This window comes from Protopterus annectens, chromosome 1.part2 (genome assembly GCF_019279795.1).
Source record: "Protopterus annectens isolate FY-2018-M chromosome 1.part2, PAN1.0, whole genome shotgun sequence".
In the NCBI taxonomy this organism is placed as follows: Eukaryota; Metazoa; Chordata; order Ceratodontiformes; family Protopteridae; genus Protopterus; species Protopterus annectens.
In genome coordinates, this window is record NC_056727.1 from 913,799,235 (window position 1) to 913,823,313 (window position 24,079).

Below are 24,079 nucleotides of genomic sequence, written 5' to 3' on the forward strand. Positions count from 1 at the left end.
GCCCAGAGTATTCACGAAATGCCTGGCATCAGTAATTGCCTACTGCAGACTTCAAGGGATACAAATATACCCCTATTTGGATGACTGCCTGATCCAAGCGGACAGCAAACACATACTTCTGGAACATCTGGCTTATGTAACACGGTTATTGAATTCTCTGGGATACACAGTCAACAAAGAGAAATCCAGGCTAACACCATCTCAGAAAATAATTTTCCTGGGTGCCAACTTGGACACAAACACCCAGATGGCCTATCTTACGCCAGAAAAACAGGGGCAACTAACTCAGTACTTCAAGATGCTAGCAAATTGTACCAGGCTAACTGCAAGGAAAATCCTGCAGGCTCTGGGCTTCATGGCATCTTGCATTCTTCTAATCCCATGTGCAAAGTTGCATATGAGGAAACTTCAATGGTACCTAAAAAACATATGGTCTCAACACAACCACAGTTTGGAAACAATATTACCATTAATTCCATGTTTGCAAAAGGAATTCCTATGGTGGGCCCAAGCATGCCAAACAAACACAGGTCTACCATTCTGCAAGCCTCAAGCAAATCAAGTCATCACAACAGACGCCTCAGACTACGACTGGGGGGCACACATGACAGACAGGTGCATTCAGGGCAAATGGTCCCAAAAAGAAAAACACCTTCACATCAATCAAAAGGAAATGCTAGCAGTGATAAACGCAATTACAGCTTTCAAGGACCTCCTGCATCCAGGACAATTATTGATAAGAACAGACAACACCACAGTAATGTGGTACATAAACAAACAAGGAGGAACACATTCATACCCCCTGTGCAGGCTGGCCATGTCACTTTGGAACATGGCTCTGGAATGGAAAATCGAGCTTCAAGCACAGTACCTGCCAGGTTTGGAAAACACGCTGGCAGACAATCTAAGCAGAAATATGATAGACCCGCACGAATGACAGTTGCATCCTCAAGTGTTTACAAAGATAATCCAAGCGTGGGGAAGGCCAGACATAGATCTCTTTGCCTCCCACAAGAATCATCAATTGGCAAAATTCTGCTCAAGGACATTTCATCCAAAGGCCTGGAGAGTGGACACCCTTTCTTCCAGTTGGGCAGCAAGGACAGTTTACGCCTTCCCACCTTTACCTCTACTGACCAAGGTGCTCTTGAAAGCAAGAGCAGACAGACCAAAGATGATACTGATTGCTCCAGACTGGCCAAAACAACACTGGTACCCACTCCTGAGGATCCTATCACATTCTCCGCCCTGGACACTACCTCTAATGCCTCTTCTTCTGACTCAGCACAGCTACAAAACTCTTCACAGTCAGCTGAAAACACTCAATCTGGCTGCATGGAAAATTCCTTAGCACCACAGCAGACCCTACTCTCCAAGGAGGTGCAGGATGTCATTCTGGAGGCCAGAAGGCCATCTACTAGAAAAGCTTATTCCGCAAAATGGAAACGATTTTGCGCTTGGAATGAGAAAAAGGGCCAGGATCCTAGAAAACTGAATTTGCCTCAGATATTACAGTATCTAGCTGAGCTGTTGAACAGTGGACTTTCATTTTCCTCCATCAAAATCCATGCCTCAGCCATTTCTGCAGAATACAACACTGATCCACCCTTATTCTCTCACCCACTCTTAAGGCAGTTCCTCAGAGGGGCTAAGAATATAAGACCTCCAAGGAAACAACCAATACCAGCATGGGATCTTAATTACATTCTAGAAAAATTAACATTGCCTCCTTTTGAACCAGCTGCCTCAACAGATTTGCAATACTTGTCCTGGAAAAATGCTTTCCTTCTGGCTATTACCTCAGCTCGTAGGGTCTCGGAAGTACAAGCCCTCATGGCAGTGCAGCCCTTTCTCATCTTCCATCAGGACAGGGTTTCCCTACAAACCAGCCCGTCATTTATGCCTAAGGTAGTATCCAGGGTAGCTTTAAATCAGGCCATACACTTACCTACCTTTTACCCCATTCCGCAAAACAAAGGGGAAAGGCTGCTACATTCCTTAGACATCCATAGACAGCTACGTTACTATTTGGACCGAACAAAGCCTTTCAGGAAATCAGAACAACTCTTTGTGTCCTATGCTGTAGGAGCTCATGGGAAGCCAATTTCCAAACAGACAATTTCAAAATGGATAGGCCACTGCATACGGTTTTGTTACTCCTTTCATGGCAAATCTGTTCCTACAGGCATCAGATCCCACTCCACAAGGGCCACAGCTACCTCTACAGCCTTCTTCAGAGGAGTCCCTACCAAAGATATTTTGGAGGCAGCCACTTGGAGTTCTGTGCATACCTTCACAAAACACTACCACCTACCTTTATACTCCAAAACTAGAGCAGGCTTTGCCACTGCTGTGTTGCAGAGCATTCTGGCTCCTCCCAGTTCCACCTAGTGCCTACCACCCTGTGCGTAGCTTTGGGATTCTACCCATCTGTAATTACTGCAGCTATATGCACGATGAACATAGTACAGTTTTGTACCTACCATAAATGTAGATGTTCGAGTGCTAATACATTTGCAGTACAGGTTTCCCTCCCTCCTTCCCCTCTTGGTAAAGGCCTAGTGGCTAACACCTCCTCATACAACATGATTGGGTTATCCTTCTATGGTGTATTTGCTTGCAACTACTGATTTTTGATTATATTGCATTGCATGATTATATATAAATTATGTATTGCCTTCCTTCTGGGGGCACCTGACATCTGGGGCAAGAAAGACTGAAGAAAATGGCGTTGGCTGTCTCTTATATACCTCTGTCGCACTGACGTCAGGAAAGAAAGCGACAACAACGGACGCCGGACCTAGACTTTGGAATTCGGCCGACCGAGGACCCGCCTGACGGCAGAGAACCCATCTGTAATTACTGCAGCTGTATTAGCACTCGAACATCTACATTTATGGTAGGTACAAAACTGTACTTTATGCCCCCTGTGTTGGAAGTTGTTGTTGATGTTTTTCTGGAAAATTCTTTGACTCCAAATTCGGTTCCTCCTGCTCCCAGGAAACCTGACAGGTCCTACAGAGTCCCTGATTCTCATCTGTTTCTTTTCTGGAACCTGTTGGCAGATCCAGAGGTTATTTCTCAAGGCCCTAAATGAGTTAAGACCATGGTTACCAGGAATCCTGTTCACTCTGACAGGGAATCTAGGAACCTAGATAGGTGAGGCAAGAAAGTTTGTACCTCTGCCACTCTAGCTATTGGAGCTACCAATTGTCTTTTTCATATGCTGAAGTACCAGCAGCACACTTTGAAGGCTATTAAGTCTAGGATAGCAAGTGTACCTCTTTTGGCAGAGATTTAAACATGCAGGATTTACTGAATTCAGCCAGTCTGGTCAATAAGCATTCTTTACATTGTGGATGTTCTTCGTGTTTCACTGTTGCAGTCATCACATTTTGGTTATCTGCTTGCAGTAGCCCTCAGTCGGCCTGATTATCAAAGTCTTGGGTCCTGCGTCGGTTGCTGTCTCATCTTCCATGATGTCAGGAAGTCAGGGGTATAAAGCATGCAGCCGACGCCATTACACCAGTCTTTCTTGCTGTGCGGTGCCCGAAGCAGAAGCAGTTCGCAAGTGCTGGTTGGTCGACTCCTGAAATTTTCGTTTTTGAGTTTAAGATCTGAAGTCTTTAACTAAGCTAAGTACCCCATTGGGGATCCTTTTTCTTGCTCTAAACCAATGTCAGTAAAAGATAACAGTTGTATTCTTGTGGAAAGCAAATACCTCAGATTTTCATTCATACTGCATTCCTTGCTTAGGCCCAGACCACAAAGTACCTTTCTGTCGGTTTTGTGCCTTATTCAAACCTCGTACTATTCGTCGTCTGTTCAGTTACGCATCTAAATATTTCTGTAAGCCACCCGACTACCGACATTCCGAAAAAAATGCAAAGATAAAGACAGAGGCAGACCGCATAGGTCCAAAGCTGCCAACAACGCTTCTCCTAAGCTCATCGCTAGTTCGCCGGTACTCACTCAGTGATGCACTTTCGCAGCCCCTGATACCCGCTACTTCAGATTCGCAGGCCTCTACTGAGACCCATTTGGAGTCAGGTATGCCGCAAGATGCTTCTTCAACTGTGGAACCTGCGGATGTCTCTACCTTGGATGTGTCCGGAGCTGCTGTGCAGGCACTGGCTTCTGAGGGTGTATTCAGGCCTACTGACCTGCATATTAAACCAACGCCATCTTCTTCTTCAAGGCCTAAAACTCGATCCATGCCTAGAAAACATATGCCCAGACCCGCATGGTCAGGCCCCTGTGCCTAAAAAACAAGAATGGCTGAAGACCTTATTACTCTAATCAGGGGAAGCCACCCTTCCCCTTCTAAGAGACCTAGGAATGATTTTCCTTTTGATTCTTCTGATCAGGATTCTGAAATTTCTGTTTTCTGTGATGACCAGGATTTGCTCTTATCTACCTATGAGGATTCTAATGCAGAGGACTCCATTCCCTCTGCTTCCCACCCAGAGGATTTTTCTTTTGGTGAAACCTTGCATACTCTTAGGGAGCATTTTCTTTGGGAAAGCCAGGATTACTCTGACACTAAAGAGAGGCTTAGGGAATTCTTACTCCTGCATCAACACAGGCTTTTAGCTATCCATCCTGTACTGGACATTGTAGAGGATGCCTTTTCGGAATCTAGCCTGGCCCCTGACTCTCTACCTCCTGCTCCCAGAAAGTTTGATAGGTATTACAGTACCCGACTCTTACAAGTTCCTCTTTAAAAATCCTACTGCGGTTCCAGAGACAATTTCACAGGGACCCAAGGGCATTAAGGCTACTACTGCCAAAAATCCTACCCACTCTGATAGAGATTCCAGGGCTCTGGATAGATGGAGTAAGAAGGGTATACACTTCTGCAACCTTGGCCATTAGGGCCTTAAACTGCCAGTTTCATATGTTAAAGTATCAGCAGCATATTACTGGATTGCTTAAACAAAAATTGATGTTGATTCCTGACTGCTGAAAATAAAGATTTACAGGATTTAATGCATTCTGCTGAACAAGTTGGAAAACATAATTTGCAATGTGGTTTGGATTGGTTAGAGGCATCTTGCAGGGCTGCTGTCACTGGGTCTGTACTTAGAAGGCATGCTTGGCTTTAAGGGGCAATCTTTGCTAGATCATGTTAAAGCTAAATTACTGGATGCTCCCTTAAACCAAATCCGCCTGTTTGGCAACAAAGCAGAAGTAATGCTTAAAAAGATGGAGGAAAAAGCCAAGTCTATGCAAACTGTGAAAGATTTCCTGCAAGTACAGCCTCCTTGATTTAGTAGGCATTGGCCCTCTAAGAATTGGTCCTTTCCTGCCTCTTCCAGGACTCCTCAGTCCAAACCCAAATCCAGCAGAACACCCAGGCTTCAGTCCCAAGGTACTCACAGGCCTAAGCAGTGGGGGGGCTCCCACTTCCAAAGCAGGGAGTAGTAAGACTCCCCCTATGGAAAATTGTCTCAATGACTTAACTTTAAACCTTCCAAGCCCTGTTTAACTGACTGTTCCTTTAGGGGGAAAGATTGCCCTGCATGCAAAAAATTGGGAACTCATTACCCAGGACAAATGGGTTTTAAATAGTTTCCCAAGGATACAGATTCCACTTCCACTCCTTACCAACCCCAAACAGTTGGCCAGACCTACCCCCAAATCAGTGGGCAGAGGCACAAAAGCAAGTTCTCTCTCTTTTACCATCAGGTCTATTCAACCTGTCCCAGAGGAAGAATGGGGGCAAAGTTTCTACTAGAGACTTTTCCTGGTACCCAGGAAAGACTATTCCTGGTGTCCTATCCTGGACCTGTCTATCCTAAACACATTTTTGGAAATAGCAACATTCAAGATGCTAACTCGTAATCAGCTGCTTCCCATGCTAGGCAAAGATGCCTGGTTGGCAACACTGGATTTAAAGAAAGCCTACCTGCATATCCCAATAAGGGAATCTTGCAGAAGATACCTACGCTTCAGAGCAGGCTACATGCACTATCAGTTCTCTGCAATGCCCTTTGGCTTATCTACTGCGCCCAGGGTATTCAGAGTGCTTAGCTCTAGTCATTGCATTTTGCAGGCAAAGAAGTATTCAAATATACCCGTACCTGGTAGATTGTCTAATTCAGGCAGAAAGCCAGGACATACTATTAAATCATCTGGCATTTGTAAAGAAATTACTGAGGTCTCTGGGGTACACCTTAAACGAAAATAAATCGCATCTTGTACCCTGCCAACAAATTGTATTCCTGGGAGCAAGCTTGAAAACAACTTCCCAGATGGCCTACCTCATGACAGAGAAACAAGTTCATTTGACAACCTACTTCAAACTACTGTCCACAAAGACCCAGCTATCTGCAAGGAAAATACTGCAAGCCCTGGGATTGATGGCCTCTTGCATTCTACTAATTCCATATGCAAGACTGCATATGAGGAAACTACAATGGTATCTAAAAAGCCTATGGTGTCAACATTCTCGGGACCTGAAATCAATAATTCCTATCATACCTTGTCCACAGACAGTTCCTTTGGTGGGCAGAGGCTTGCCACCAAAACAAGGGACCGCCATTCACTCTACCTCCTGCTGCCCAAACCCTAACAGCAGATGCATCAGACTATGCATGGGGGGCTCACTTGGCAGGGCAGTGCATTCAGGGCAAATGGACCCCAAATCAAATGTGCCTGCATATCAATCAAAAGGAAATGTTAGCTGTACAGAATGCTCTGGCAGCCTTCAAGGACCATATTCTTCCAGGACAATTATTGGTAAAGACAGACAACGAGGCCAAGAAATTACATGAAGATGCCCATTGACCCCACCCTTAATTTCAAGCAAGAAATTGACAGCTTTCTGTATTTAGCTGTCTCTGAGGGTATCATATCTGATACAGTGAAGGCACATCTTACAGTGCAGGATCCACAGAAACAAACATATCTGTTACCCGAGATGCACAAATGTCTCAACAAACCCCCTGGAAGACCAATTGCATCTGGCATGGGATCCGTAACAGAACCATTATCAGAGTTCCTTACTTTATATCTCAAACCATTATTGGGCTTGATTCGTGCCAGAATACAGGTACCACACAATTTTTGCAAATCATTGCTGAGAACCAACTGAAACCAGATTGGTTACTTTGTACCCTGGATGTCCAGGCTCTATATACAAACATTCCACATTGGGCTGGATTGGAAGCCCTTAAATTTTGGTTAGACAAATCACAATTATATCCGGTAGGTTTCAACACACTCTTGGTCTGCATGGCTGAACATGTTCTCAACAAAAATGTTTTCTATTTTCAGGGAGAATGTTATTGGCAGCTCAAGGGTACTGCAATGGGGGCATCTTTTGCCCCCATATATGCAGACCTATTTGTGGGATATGTTGAGGAACAACTTATTTATGACACCTCACATAATTTGTATCCGGATGAACTGGACATATGGCGTCAATATTTGGATGATTGTTGGTTGGTTTGGCGTTCTGATGAACCATATTTAGCAGAATTTGTCCAATATCTTAATCATAACAAATGAGGTATTGAGTTTTCATCCACTTATGATAAAAATTAGATATAAATTAGATCAATTTCCTGAATGTAACTATAACCAGGAATTCTGATGATACTTTATGTAGTAAAACATTGCAAAAATACCCTCAGTATAACAGTCTATTATATGCAACTAGTATGCATCCCAACCACATCATCCAAAACATACCCAAGTCTCAGTTTCTCAGGATTCGTAGAATCTTTTCCTCAGATAATGACTATGATGTATCTCAACAGGATTTAGCTAACAGATTTAGAGCTAGGGGCTACCAGGAGCTAGACATCCGGGGTGCTCAACACATTGCTCTTAATTCCACCAGAACCTCCCTACTCCAATATTCTGATAGGTTCATCCTGTTCAGTATGAATCTTATCTGGTTCATCACCACATTTGGATGTAACATTAACCTTATGAGGAATGTTATATCCAAGCATTGGAACATTCTCACTGCCAATGAGGAGATCAAACCGTGGATTGGTGATGTATGCCGGTGTGGATATAGAAGGGGCAGGACATTGGGATCATTTTTTTCACATTACAAAAGGGTCAGTTCGGCCGGAGCCATACACCACCAATTAACATGACAGGTGACAAACTATGGGGTACACACCATTGTGGTCATTGTTCATCATGTCCTTTCATTTTCAGATCAAAACATTTTACTAGCAAAAATACTAACATCATTTTTATATCAGATTTTTTGGCAATTGTAACAGTGATTGGGTGGAATACCTTGCTACATGCACATATGGTTCGTTCTATGTTGGACGGACTTCACAACCACTTCGATTACGTATGTCTGAACATCGTAGTGACATACGAACTAGGAGGGAGACCAATGCCTTTTTTCGACACAGTACACAACATAATTCAGCCAGGTTCCAGTTTACCATCATTGACAGAATCCTTGGGGACAGATCCAACAAACAGGGATGGCATTCTATTCTCGCTAAAAAAGAAAAGTATTGGATCATTAAACTGGGAGCTTTGTTCTCACCAGGTTTGAATGATCATTTATAAAATTGTTTCACTTTAATGAGCATGTGTTATTTTATTTCATTTTATTGTATAACTTTTCATTTTCTCTTTGTCTCTCATATAGGAAACAATTTAAATGTGGGAAGAGCACATTGGGAAGAATCCTATTGGATGACTCGTACTATATATATGTGTGTCACTTTACAGCTAATGCTTTTTTATCCCACTGAGGAAAGCCTGCTGGCTGAAACCGGTCTGGGTGTTTGTTATTATTTATTAAAGTTTATATACTTTACATATCAGCCTTTGGATGTTTTTTTGATGCTTTACACTGAACTTGGTGCTGGCAATTTTTGTCTACAAATACAGACAACACCACTGTTATGTGGTACATAAACAAGCAGGGGGGAACCCACTCATACCCTGTCTGCAGACTAGCCATGGCTCTGTGGAACACAGCCTTGAGCTATCAAGTTGTACCTACAGACTCAATTCCTGCCAGGAAAGCTAAATACACTGGCAGACCCAAGCAGAAATGTCATGGACCCACTCGAGTGGAAACTGGAACCAAAGATATTCAACATGTTGAGAAACAAATGGGGGATCCCAGAGATAGACCTGTTTTCCTCCCCCCAGAACTACCAATTGGACAAATTCTGCACAAGGACTCCCCACAAACAAGCTAGGAAAGTCGATGCCCTGTCCTTCACCTGGAAAAACCTATCAGTTTATGCCTTTCCCCCTCTGCCTCTCCTCTCCAAGGTACTACTAAAGATAAAACAGGACAAACCAAGGACAATACTGATTGCACCAGATTGACCATACCAACACTGGTACCCCCTCTTGTGCAGTGTGTCTCTGCTGGCACCATGACACCTGCCTCAGACCACTGCCCTGCTATCCCAGCAGGAGGGCCAGATTCTGCACCCACAGCTTCCAACCCTGAACCTGGCAGCCTGGCTAATTACCTGATCTCTCCCTTACCATCCCTCAGTAAGCAGGTGATAAATGTCATTCTGGAGGCATGGAGGCCTAGTACTAGAAATTCCTATGCTGAAAAGTGGAAAAGATTCTATTCCTGGAGCCAAATTCAGGGGAGGGGCACAGCAGCGCCCTATTTACCCCATATTCTTCAATACTTAACTGAGATACTTCACAAGGGCCTTTCCTTTTCCTACATCAAAATTAATGCCGCAGCAATTTCAGCTCATTACAGTACAGAACCACCCCTCTTCTCTCATCCACTGCTGAAGCAATTCCTCAGAGGGGTCAAAAACATAAGACAACCCAGGAGAGCCCCTACTCCAGCCTGGGACCTTGACTTTGTATTGGACAAACTCACTCTACCTCCCTTTAAGCCGGCTGCAAATGCAGACTTGAAATTCCTTTCCTAGAAAACAGCCTTCCTTCTAGCCATCACTTCAGCAAGAAGGGTGTCTGAATTACAGGCCCTCATGGCAGTGGAGCCTTTCATCATCTTTCATGCTGATAGGGTGTCCCTCAGGACTAATCCCTCCTTCATGCCCAAGGTGGTATCCAGTGTGGCCCTTAATCAGTCCATTTGCCAACCTTCTTTTCTAATCCACAGAACAAAGGGGAACGGATACTGCACTCCTTGGATGTGCACAGACAACTTAGATTTTACTTGGATGGGACAAAGTCTCTCAGGAAATCTGAACAGCTGCTGGTTGCATTTGCTGCAGGGGCAGAGGGGAGGGCCATTTCAAAGCAAACCATTTCTAAATGGATAAGCCATTGCATTCATTTCTGCTATAAGCACCATGGAAAACCTACCCCACAGGGGATAAGACCACATTCAACCAGGGCTGATTCTACCTTTACAGCCTTTCTCAGAGGTGTCCCTACCAGAGACATCCTAGAAGCTGCTACCTGGAGTTCGGTACATACCTTCACCAAGCATTGCCACTTGCCAATTTTTTCTAAATCCAAAGCTGGTTTTGCCACTTCAGATGGTCTTCGTGTTTCACTGTTGCAGTCATTACATTTGGGTTATCTGCTTGCAGGTAGCCCTCACTCGGCCTGATTAACCAAGTCTTGGGTCCTGCGTCAGTTGCTGTCTTCTTCCGTGAAGTCAGATCATCAGGGGTATAAAACATGCAGCCAACATCATTACATCAGTCTTTCTTGCCATGCGGTGCCCGAAGCAGAAGCAGTTCGCAAGTACCGGTCGGCCGACTCCTGAAATTTTCGTTTTTGAGTTTCAGAACCAAAGTCTTCAACTAAAAGCTAAGTACCCTGTTGGGGAAATTTTTCCTGCTCTAAACCAGTCAGTAAAAGTAAATAATTGCATTTCTTGTGGAAAGCAAATACCTCATAAAGATTTTAATTCATACTGTATTTCTTGCTTAGGCCCTAACCATGACGTACCTCTCTGTCGCTTTTGTGCCTTATTTAAATCACAAACTGTCCGTCGTCAGTATATTTGCACTTCTAAATTTTTTGTTGCTCGGTTGCTCAGTTCAATTCTCTTGATATGTCTTCGATAAGCCATCCGACTACCGACATTCCGAAGAAACGCAAAGATAAAGACAGAGACAGGCCGTCCAGTTCGCCGGTATTCAGTGAGGTGCTTTCGCAGCCCCTGATACCAGCTACTTCAGATTCGCAGGCCTCTACTGAGACCCATTCGGAGTCCGGTATGCTGCAAGATGCTTCAACTGTGGAACCTGCGGATGTCTCTACCTTGGATGGGTCCGGAGCCGCTGTGCAGGCACCAGCTTCTGAGGGTGTATTCAGGCCTACTGACTTGCATATTAAACCGGCGCCATCTTCTTCTTCAAGGCCTAAAACTTGAATCATGCCTAGAAAACTGACGCCCAGACCGCATGGTCAGGCCTCTATGCCTAAAGAACAAATGATAAGAATGACTGAAGACCTTATTACTTTAATCAGGGGAAGCCAACCTTCCCCCTCTGAGACCTAGGACTGAGTTTGCTTATGATGCTTCTGACCAGGATTCTGAAATTTCTGTTTCCTCTGATGACCAGGATTTACCCTGATCTACCTATCAGGATTCTGATGCTGAGGACCGTATTCCCTCTGCTCCCATTCCCCATCCCCCCAGAGGATTTATCTTTTGGTGAAATCTTGCACACTCTCAGGGAGTGTTTTCATTGGGAAAGTCAGGTTTTCTCTGATTCTTAAAAAGAGGCTTAGGGATTTCTTACTCCTGCCCCAACACAGGCCTTTAGCTATACCTCCTCTACTGGACATTGTTGATGATGCCTCTTTGGAATCTAGCATGGCCCCTGACTTTTTACCTCCTGCTTCCAGAAAACCTGATAGATATTACAGGGTTCCTGACTCCCACAAGTTCCTTTTCAAAAATCTTACTGCGGATCCTGAAACTATTTCACAGGGACCCAAGGGCATTAAAGCTACTACTGCCAAAAATCCTACCCCCTCTGATAGAGACTCCAGGGCGCTGGATAGATGGCGTAAGAAGATACACTTCTGTAACTTTGCCCATTAGGGCCTTGAATTGCCAGTTTCATATGTTAAAGTATCAGCAGCATATTATTGGATTGCTTAAACAGAAAAGGATGTTGACTCCTGATTGTGTTGAAAATAAGTATTTACAGGATTTTATGCATTCTGCTGAACAAGTTGGTAAACATACATTGCAATGTGGTTTTGATTCACTAGAGGCATCTTGCAGGGCTGCGGTAACTGGGTCTGTACTTAGAAGGCAGACTTGGCTTAAGGAACAATCCTTGCCAGATCAGGTTAAAGTGAAATTACTGGATGCTCCCTTAAGTCAGGGCCACTTGTTTGGCAACAAGGCAGAAGAAGTTCTTAAAAAGATAAAAAAAAAAGAAAAGAAAAAGCTAAATCTATGCAAACTGTTAGACTTTTACAAGTGCAACCTCCAAGATTTAGTAGGCATTGGCCTTCTAAGAATTGGTCCTTTCCTGCCTCTTCCAGACCTTCTCAGTCCAAACCCAGATCCAGTAGAGCACCCAGGCTTCAGTCTCTGGGGACGCACAGGACTAAGCAGTGGGGGGGCCTCCACTTCCATATTTGGGAGTAATAAAACTCCCTCCTATGGTAAACTGTCTCAATGACTTCTTTTTAAAACTTCCAAGCACTTCTCAACTGACATCCCTTTGGGGGGAAAGACTGCACTTCATGCAAAGAACTGGGGATTCATTACCCAGGACAAATGGGTTTTAAATAATAGTGTCCCAAGGATACAGATTTCACTTCCACCCGTCACCAACTCCAAGCGGTTAGCCGGATCTACCTCCAAAGCAGGGGGCAGAGGCCCAAAAGCAAGTACTCTCTCTCTTAAGCATAGGGGCTATTCAGTTGGTACCAGAAGAGAAAAAGGGACAAGGTTTCTACTCGAGATTTTTCCTGGTACCCAGAAAAGACGATTCATGGCGTTCTATCCTGTACCTGCCTACTCTAAACACCTTTTTGGTGATTCCAAAATTCAAGATGCTGACTCTTCACAAGTTGCTTCCTATGCTAAGCAAAGATGCCTGGTTGGCAACACTAAATTTAAAGGAAGCATACCTGCACATTCCAATCAGGGAATCTTGCAGGAGATACCTATGCTTCAAAGCAGGCTACACGCGCACTGTCAGTTCTCTACACTGCCCTTAGGCTTATCTACTGCGCCCAGGGTATTCACAAAGTGCCTAGCTCCAGTCATTGCATTTTCCACGCAAAGAAATATCCAGGTATTGGTATATTTGAATGATTGTCTAATTCAGGCAGAAAGCCAGGACAGACATTTGAATCCTCTAGCTTTTGTACACCTGGTACCCTGTCAACAAGTTATATTCCCGGGAGCAAGCTTGAGTACAACTTCCCAGATGGCTTTCCTCACGGCAGAGAGACAAATTCACTTGCCAACCTACTTCAAACAAGTGGTCACAAAAACCCTGCTATCTGCAAGGCAAATACTACAAGCCTTGGGGTTCATGGCTTACTGCATTCTTCTAATTCCATATGCAAGACTGCATATGAGGAAACTACAATGTTATCTAAAAAGCCTATGGTATCAACATTCTCAGGATCTAGAAGCAATGATTCCTATCATACCTTGCCTACACATAGAGTTCCTTTGGTGGGCAGAGGCCTACTACCAAAACAAGGGACTACCATTCATACTACCCCCTGCCTCCCAAACCCTAACAACAGACGCATCAGACTATGCATGGGGGGCGCACCTAGCAGGGAGGTGCATTCAGGGCAAATGGAACCCAGTTCAAATGCACTTCACATCAATCATAAAGAAATGTTAGCTGTACAGAATGCTCATGACAGCCTTCAAGGACCACGTTCTTCCAGGACAATTAATGGTAAAGACTGACAACACCGTTATGTGGTACATAAACAAGCAAGGGGGTACACATTCCTACCCCCTCTGCAGATTAGCCATGGCATTGTGGAACACAGCCTTGAGCTACCAAGTACATCTGCAAGCTCAATTCATGCCAGAAAACCTAATTACACTGGCAGATGGACTAAGCAGAACCCTCATGGACCCACACTAGTGGAAACTAGAACCAAGGATTTTAAGCATGTTGACAAGCAAATGGGGGAGCCTAGATTAATAGACCTGTTTGCCTCCCCCCAGAACTATCAATTGGAAAAAATTTGTGAAAGGACTCCCCACAGACAAGCTTGGAAGGGTGGATGCTCTGATCTTCAACTGGAAAAACCTATCAGTTTATACCTTTCCTCCTCTGCCTCTGCTCTCCAAAGTACTACCAGAGATCAAACAAGACAAACCAAGGATGATTTTGATGGCACCAACCTGGCCACTCCAACACTGGTATCCCCACTTGCGCAGTGTGTCACTGTTGGCCCCATGGCACCTGCTTCAGACTCCTACCCTGCTGTTTCAGCAGCCTGGCTAATTACCTAAGCTCTCCTTTACCATCCCTCAGTAAAGCAGTGATGGATGTCATTTTAGAGGCAAGGAGGCCTAGTACTAGAAAATCTTGTGCTGAAAAATGGAAAAGATTGTGTGCCTGGAACCAATCTCAAGGGATGAGCACAGCAGTGCCCAATTTACCTCAGATTTTACAATACGTAACTGAGATGCTTCACAAGGGCCTGTCTTTTTCCTCAGTAAAAATTCACACCTCAGCCATTTCAGCTCATTATAACACACAACCTCCCCTCTTCTCTCTTCCACTGCCCAAGCAGTTCCTCAGAGGTCCCAAAAATTTAAGACCACCCAGGAGAGCTCCAACTCCAGCCTGCGACCTTAACTTTTTGTATTGGAGAAACTCACCCTTCCTCCTTTCGAGCCAGCTGGTACTGCAGATTTAAAATTCCTTTCTTGGAAAACAGCTTTCCTTTTAGCAGTAACTTCAGCAAATAGGGTATCTGAATTACAGGCCCTTACGGCAGTGGAGCCTTTCATCATTTTTCATGTGGACAGGGTGTCCCTCAGGACCAATCCCTCCTTCATGCCCAAGGTGGTATCCAGTGTGACTCTTAATCAGTCCATTCATTTGCCAACCTTCTTTCTTAATCCACAGAACAAAGGGGAACGGATACTGCACTCATTAGATGTGCACAGGCAACTTAGGTTCTACTTGGACAGGACGAAACCTTAAAGGAAATCTGAACAACTGCTGGTGGCATTTGCTGCAGGGGCAGACGGGAAGGCTATTTCAAAGCAAACCATTTCCAAATGGATAAACCATTGCATTCATTTCTGCTACAAGCATCATGGAAAACCTATCCTCCAGGGGATCAGACCCCACTCAACCAGGGCTACATCTACCTCTACAGCCTTTCTCAGAGGTGTCCCTACCAGGGACATCCTAGAAGTTGCTACCTGGTGTTCTGTACATACTTTCATCAAGCATTACCATCTGCCAGTTTTCTCTAAATCCAGAGCTGGCTTTGCCACTGCAGCCTTGCAGGGCCTTATAGCTGGTCCTAATGCTATCTAAATTCCTTCTCCCATCCTTAGCTTTGGGAATCTACCCAAATGTGATTACTTCAGCAAGTGAAACACGAAAAACATAGTACAGTTGTGTACACTTACCATAAATGTAGATGTTCGAGTGTATTCACTATTGCTGTCCTGGTTACCCTACCCCCAGCCCCCTTACCTTTTTTGGCTATACCTCTACTTTCTTTTACTATGCTCAAAAGCTTTTTGGTGTATTTGCTTTTTTGTTGGAGGTATAACGTTGTATATTTATAGATTATATGGCTTCCCATTAGGGGGGCACCTGACATCTATGGCAAGAAAAACTAATGTAATGGCGTCGGCTGCATGTTTAATACCCCTGATGTCACGGAAGGAGGACAGCAACCGACGCAGGACCCAAGACTTTGTTAATCAGGCCGGCTGAGGGCTACTGCAAGCAGATAACCCAAATGTGATGACTGCAACAGTGAATGCACTCGAACATTTACATTTATGGTAAGTGTACACAGCTGTACTTTTCCATTGCTGTCTTGTGTGGGTGTGCCTATGTTTTGCTGGGACCCACTTTCCTGCATCACAGCGGGCCTCCACTTTCCAAAACTGGCCCTGTAATGAGAGCAGCATTATTAGCCAGGTGTGAATCACCATGTTTTTGTGACAGTCGGTTGAGTTTTTTTATTTTTAATTTATTTATTTTTTTAACTGGTATGATTAGTAAAGTTGCACAGTAATACAGGACTGAGCTTTGAAAGGTTGCAGCCAGAGAAGCAAGGTTAACCCTTTGAGTTGTTTGTCTTCATAATTTCTCATTGTTAATTCCATAGCCAGCAAGTGATAAATGTAATGAGCAGATGTGATACTGTTTGGTGAGTGAGTGGTTGTTAGTATTTATATATTTTTGCATGTATATTTGTGTTGTGTTTGGAAACTTGATGGTCAATACGAAGGTAATGTGTTTTTTCATTGACTGCTCATTTGTCTAACAAGCAGATCTGTATGTAGAAAACGGGATAGCTTATTTTCAGGAGTATTGTGTTTGTGTTTTTAACTGTTTAAATTTAATGCCCAACAGATAGATCTCCAGAAGATGCCTTTGGGGAAACTAAGCAAACGACAAATACAGAGTGCGTACTCTATTCTGACTGAGGTCCAGCAGGTATGTAATGGACACTTAGCAAACCTACAGAGAACTCTAAAGTCCTTAAATGTTAACATTTTTAGGATTTTGCACTTAGATAATTTCAGATGTCAGCATAGCCCTGTGTGTCTTCGTTGCCTTTTCCATAACTGATATGCTCATTTCATGATGCTTAAGTTGCATTTCACTCATATCTGCAAGGCTTGTTTTTATGTAGTTTATATCATTTGAGAGAGAGAACTTTTTTGAGCCTTTGTCTTGGTTTTAAGTGGCAATAGTCTTTTTTTCTTGTCTGCTATTCCCAGCTGTCTGGTAGTTGGCTTAGAGGATTAAGAAACTGTTGATTTGTTTTCTGTGGTCCAGAGGTGGAAAGTTTGATTCCTACAGCCTCCATCGCCGAACTGCAACTCTGAGCAAATCACTTAACCAGATACCACTCCCGGGGTGAGTAAAAAAAAAAGTCCATGAAGATACTCTACCTCAGAAAACACAAATCATTTCCCATTTGATTACAGTGTGCATGAAGCCCTTCAACATGCAGAGCTGATGCAGCTCTGGGTACTTGAATTATTTCTTGGGTAATCAATGACAGTAGCAAATTACTGGTTGATCCTCAAACCCTGTTCACTGGAGAAGTCTGCTGTGACACAAGCAGGCTAATTTACTGTGCATTTCACTGGATTTTCTTCTTTTGAGTATTACTTTCATTTTTGTTAATTCTGTAAACATTTGATAGCTGTATTGTGGCATTTGATGTTTACTGTGCCATAATGCTTTCCTGCTATGCATCTCTATCATGCCTTTTATTTCTTGACTATTCTTTAAAAAAATCTGTAAGCGTTGTATTAAAATCAGTCATACAGAGTTGACTTCATTCCTCAGTTGCATAACCATAGGGATAGCATGATGCTGAGTGCATAGATTTTAATTGACACCCCTGCTGAGGCACAGTGGTGCATCTGTTAAAGTCTATGGACATAACTGAAGGGTAAAGTCATCTGGTTGCATAAGCAAAACTAATATTTCTCAAATGATTTAGTATGCAGTTTTAAAACTGTAATGATGTTTGGAGAAAAGCAACACACCACTGTAAGCATCTCATGTCTCTGCTGCAAAAGGCTTGACCCAAACTGTTCAGTGACACTTTAAGGCTGCTTTTGCTTAGGCTGATGGCATTTCTGTTTTTCTTTGTGTATTCATTTCAGTCCATGGGTAATTTAAATAATGGGCAGGCACATGTATCCTTAAAGGACTACAGCAACAGATGATTTTCTGTTAGATTCATTGTAAACTCACTGTTGCATTCGTAGCACTTAGGAGTTTGCCATAGGATGACAGACCCAGAGATCCTGTTGCAAGTCTTTGAAAGCTAAGTGGCCATTTGAGGACATTTTATTGCTCCTTTTCTTCATGCCAGTTACTGTCCTAAAGCTGAGAAGAATTTTGCCATTACATTTTTTTAACACCATTTATAAAATTATCATTTGCAGCATAGGCATACATGCATTAATAGAAAAGAAAACAAATTATATATTTTTTTCATTCACATGCATTGTACATTACATTTTTTTTTTATAATTCTTCACTCCCAACAGTACATAAATTGCTTGATTTCTGCCTTCCCTTAAATCTCACCCTTACTCCCGAACAATGTTTATGTAATTTGTTCCTTCCTTTTGCTAAAAATCATTCAGTACTTCAGTTAGTCTCTTCAGATTTTGACCACCCTTAAGTGCTTTTAGGCAGCCAATTAAGTTATATTAAGGCTTTGCAAAAAATTTTTATTTTTAACGTTTGTTTACCGGTAAAGTCCATTTTGGAACTAAGCCAATTTTTAGCGGTGGCCCAGGGAGAAATGTTTCAGATGTATGTTTTTGTGATGTGGAACAAAACCGGAACACCAGGAGGAAACCCACAGGAACGCAGGGAGGACATGCAGACTCCACACAAAAGGCATCCCAGCCAAGAATCGAACTGGAAAATCTCTTGCTGTGAAGTGACCATGCTACCACTGCGTCCTCCAGATATGTGCTGTGTGTGTGTGTACATACATACATACACACACACATATATATATATATATATATATATATATATATATATATATATATATATATATATATATATATATATCTATATATATATATATATATATATATATATATATATATTTAGTTGTATGTATATATATATATGTATAGATATATATGTATAGATATATATATATATCTATATATATCTATATATATCTAGATATATATATATATATAGATATATATATAGATATATAGATATATATATAGATATATATATATATATAGATATAGATATATATATATATATAGATATAGATAGATATATAGATATATATATAGATAGATATATAGATAGATATAGATATATATATAGATATATATATAGATATATATATATATATATATATATATATATATATATATATATATATATATATATATATATAGCTATATATATAGATGTGTGTGTATTTCCCTGATGGGCATCTTTCGGTCCCAAGGCCCCTTTACCCATTGCTTTCAGTGGGACCCCTTCCTTCGGCGCTGACTGCTTTGATGCCTGAAGCATCTAAGTCCTGGTGGACTTCAGTTCCGACAACAACTCACCTTACTCTATCCCTTGCTTCGGGAGTGGAATATTCGGTTCCGGCCCTGGCACTGACTCCCTTCTCGGATCCCGTTTCGGATTCGAGAGTTATTTCCGCACTGAACCCTTCTCAGATGTCAGTCCTGGAGGTAGGCCATTCGGAGCGGGATGTGACCCCGGTTCTGATTCAGTCCTCTTCGGTTCCGGACTCCCATCCCTCTTCGTGTGGGCCTGCCTTCCGGATTATTGAGAGGGCGCTGGCGGCTAACAATCCTCCTCAGTCACCTCCTCCTTTGGTTCCCCCCCTTACTCAGCCATTGCCAGCCCTTGGCATGGGACCCCCTTTTCCGAGGCTTCTTTGGACATTCCCACCGAAGAACCCCCTCGGAAGAGGGTGTGCAAAAGAAAACACATGGACTCACCTGAAAAGTCCCTTACTGAAGATACGAATTACGATGATGGGGAAGGTTCTCCTAGATCACCCCCTGACTATGTTTCCTTTGGGGACATCTTGGACATTTTGAGTTAGCAGGGTGACTGGAAATCTTCCAACCCTTCCCCGGAAGAATCCGTATTCTTATAAGCTTTCCGTTTCCGGCCCACTACGTCCTGGGTGACCCCTCCTGCAGATGAGTTGGTCAAATTCATTGTGCAGCGAGCATGGAAGAGTCCGGATTCAGTAGAAGCTATCCCCAGGAGATCAGACAAAGTACTTTCTCCTCCAGAGGATCAACCCCTTTGGTTGAAAGGCTTGCCAGTAGATGCTGTGGTGGTGGCGGTGGCCACAAAGAAGGACTTGGCAGAAGGGAGTCCGGCTGTTCACCCACCCAACAGGGAGTCCCGGGCGGTGGACAGGCTAATGAAGCGAGTCTTTACTGCAGCGACCTTTGCCGTGCGTTTGCTGAATTTCTTGGCACACTTTACGAGACTCCAGAGAGATCTTATTTCCGAACTCTCTGGTAGCCTTGCGGGTTGTGTCGGATGGAGCACGTGACAAAGTGGCCTACTAACTTGCCACCCTTGAAGCAATTTCGAATTCCTCCATGAGGTTGCTCTCCCACGCAACTGAAGGAGCAGCTAAAGCAGCAAGTGCTGGCGTGGTTGTCCGACGTCCTGCTTGGATGCGCATTTCTGACCTGCCGGATTCCTTAGTCTTCCTTTTTGAACCATTGATTCCATTGATTCCATTGAGCCCTCCGTGCTCTTTGGTTCTAAGGTCAAGGATACTTTGGCCAGGTGCGAGCAGGATGGAAAGACCTCGTCTGCCGTGGGCCTGCGCTTCTCCAAACCTCAGCGTTCCTTCTCCAGAAGTCAGAGGAGTGGGAAGTTGTGGCACAAAAAGTCGCAAGGTTTCTTTCATGATGCACATGGCGAGGACTCCTCCAAAGGCAGAGGAGGGTCCGATAGTGGAAGACGTCCCTTTAGAGGCAGAGGGTGTTAACGGAATCAGGGCTCCAGAGATTCTTTCTCTGGTAGGCCCTATCAATGTTCCTGAAGCGTTGCCCGATTGCTTTCCTCTGGAAGCAGTCGGGGCGCATTTCTCTTTGCACCAATCAGCCTGGTCCTCCATTACCAACTATTTATGAGTGCAGAGAATTATCACCAGAGGCTATCACATTCCCCTCAAATCCTTTCCAAGACCTCAATTCTCCCTTCCCGACGTTCCACCCAGTCAAAGGGAAGAGGCAGCTTCCAAAATCAAGAAGCTTCTTCTAAGGCGAGTCATCCAAAAGGTCCCCCCAGATCAATGCGGATTCGGGTTCTACTCCAGACTCTTTTTGGTGCCAAAAAAGACTGGGGACTGGAGGCCCATTCTGGATCTCAGTCGTGTGAACGAGTCAGTTATACAGACCAAGTTCCACATGGTCACTATTCAATCCATCCTTCCATGTCTTCGGGAGGGTGTGTGGATGTGCTCTCTAGATCTCCGGGATGCGTATTACCACCTCAAAATGGACAAACGCTCCAGGAGGCTTTTGCGCTTCCGGCTGGGAGCCAATCATTTCCAATTCAGAGCCCTGGCTTTCGGTCTTTCGACGGCCCCCAGAGTGTTCATGAAATGTCTAGCAGTGGTGACAGCTTGCTTGACTGCACGGATTCCAGGTGTTTCCTTATCTGGGTGATTGGTTCCTCTCCGCCCCACCGAGCATCTACTGACCAAGGCCCTGCGACACACACTGTCTCTGGCAGAGTCTCTGGGTATTACTATCAATTGGGAAAAATCAAAACCCTCACAACAATTGGAATTCATAGGGGCTATGTTCAACACTCAACTTGGTCTAATATCTCTTCCTCATCACAGGCTCGTAAGACTGAGAACACAAGTGCAAGTGATACTCTACTACAGGAAAGTGTCTGCAAGGCAGTTCTGCAGGCTCTGGGTTCCATGGCGGCAGCCATTCCCATTGTTCCATTGGCCAGGCTCCATATGCGCCTGTTAGTGGCTTCTTCAAACTCAGTGGATACACAATCATCATCCCTTGAATGCACTAATCCTCATCACGATCTTTGCAAGCAGGATCTCCTCTGGTGAATGAGAATGGACGAAAGTCTGTGGTGTCGCCCCTTTCATCCTTTTCAGCCCAGCGCCACGGTGACTACGGACGCTTCCCTGATGGGGTGTGGGGGCCATTTTCAGGGAAGATCTGTTCAAGGCACGTGATCTCCTAGAAGTCGACTTGCACATCAGCGTTCTAGTGCTCAGAGCTGTGTTACTGTCTCTCCACCCTCCTCTTCCTCTCGGACCGATTGCTATCCAGTCCGACAACATGTCTGTGGTCTGGTACATCAACAAGCAGGGAGGGACCAGATCTTACCCCCTTTGCCACGAAGCCATGAGAATTTGGCAGTGGGCAATAGCTACCAACCATTTCCTGATTGCTACACACATCCCGGGGAGTTCCAACGTGATTGCGGACAGGCTGAGCAGATGCATCTTGCTTCTGCATGAATGGTCTCTCAACCCAGAAGTGGCGGAGAAAATTTTCAACTGCTGGGGCCGGCCTTGCTGCGATCTTGCCTCCCCTTCCAGTGCGAAGTGCAGCTGCTATTTTGCCCTTTTTCCTCTGCAGGGGCCGTCCCCGAGGGATGCTCTGACTCTTGATTGGCCCACGGGTCTCCTGTACACTTATCCTCCCATTCCTTTGATGCCGTTGGTATTAAAGAAAGCTACTCGGTTGAGAAGCAGGATTATTCTCATTGCCCCGTTCTGGCCTAGTCAGGTTTGGTTCCCCTTCCTTCAACCACATCTGCTCCGACCCCCTTGGATTCTAGACTTCCTTCAGGATCTCATCTCTCACCCCCAAGGGTTGTCATCTCCAAATCTGGCCACTCTCAAACTGACAGCTTGGTTGCTCCAGTTCCGTTAGTAGCCAGGCTTGAGTCACTTTCTTCCCCGGTACGGAATATTATTTTGGCCTCCCACAAACCTTCTACCAGAAAACTTTATAAAGACAAGTGGAAATGTTTTACCTTGTGGGCACAAGAGCTATCTCTGGATTTTGTTTCTGTTCCAGTAGCTACAGTTCTTCAATACCTGACCAAGCTTTTCCTTAACGGGGCTTCTGCATCCACGATTCGGGTGCATCTCGCTGCCATCTCCAATTTCCATGATGGTTCAGATGGAATTCCTATTATTTCTTCCCGTCTGTGTAAGACTTTCTTGAAGGGTTTTTTTCATTCTAGACCTCCCATTAGGCAACCTGTGGAATCATGGAATCTGTCTAGGGTGCTTCAAACTTTGACTCTACCTCCCTTCTAGCCGGTTGCAACCTGTGATGTGAAGTTTCTGTCCTGGAAGACTTTGTTTCTGGTGGCGGTTACTTCAGCCAGACGTGTATCAGAGCTGTAAGCATTATGCATTAAAAGTCCTTATTTGATTTTCCATAAGGACAGAGTATCACTTCGCACCAATCCCACTTTCTTACCTAAGGTGGTTTCAGAATTCTTTTATTAATCAGTCCATTGAGTTGCCCGTGTTTTTCCCTAATTATACCAACAAAAGGGAATACGGTCTCCATTCCTTGGATGTCCACAGACAATTGCGGTTTTATTTGGACAGGACAAAGTATTTTCAAAAGTCAGATCAGCTTTTTGTTGCCTTTCCGGGCTCTAGGAAAGGGATCGGCAGTGTCTAAGGTTACCTTGTCTAAATGGCTTCGGGACTGCATCTCCTTTGTTTATTCTCTGGAGGAGGAATCCGCTCCTGGCCGCATTAAACCTCATTCCACTAGGGCTGTGGACGCTTCTGTCACATTTCATACTAGGGCTTCCATGGATGATATTTGTGCAGCTGCCACTTGGACTAAACCCCATACCTTTATCAAGCATTTCAAATTGGATCTGATCTCCAGGGGTAGAGCTGCCTTTGGTTCTATGGTTCTCCGGAATGTTCTTCCATGAGGGCCACCCAGATTCTGTAGTAGCTAGGGACTCTGTCATATCAGTGAGGAATTGAAGAAGATTAACAACTTCAGATAAAGAAGTTATGTCTTACCATAACGTTCCATCTGAGTTGTTGATCTTCCATTCATCACACCCTCCCACCTTCCCCCACCAAGGCTCCTGGCGGATCTTTGGGTCGTTTTGGTGTGTTAGGGTGTTTGCGCAGAGATGGCCTGTGCCTCTGGTTCTTTTTCTGTTCTTGTTTCTTATATATATATATATATATATATATATATATATATATATATATATGTGTATATATGTAAAGATCCATAATAGCAGTTTTTGGTGGAATATAAATACATGCCAGCATAATCTTTCTCCTTTGCCAACAGACTCTTCATACCACAAATTTGCCATTATAATCCCCTCTTTGTATCACTAATGGAACCCCTATAGCAATCAGTATTACTCTTTGCCTTTCCCCTAATATTTTGCTGAATGTC

The 24,079-nt window shown here is 43.9% G+C and overlaps 1 protein-coding gene across 1 annotated transcript in view; it reads left to right on the top strand.

Moving 5' to 3' along the window:
• The window catches only part of PARP1 (poly(ADP-ribose) polymerase 1), a 2,301,307-nt gene that overhangs the window by 1,356,799 nt on the left and 920,429 nt on the right, over nt 1-24,079 (top strand). Inside the window, exon 18 of the mRNA XM_044060208.1 lies at nt 16,503-16,586. Within this exon, the coding sequence (XP_043916143.1) occupies nt 16,503-16,586 (84 nt within the window). The remainder of the gene's footprint in view (nt 1-16,502; nt 16,587-24,079) is intronic.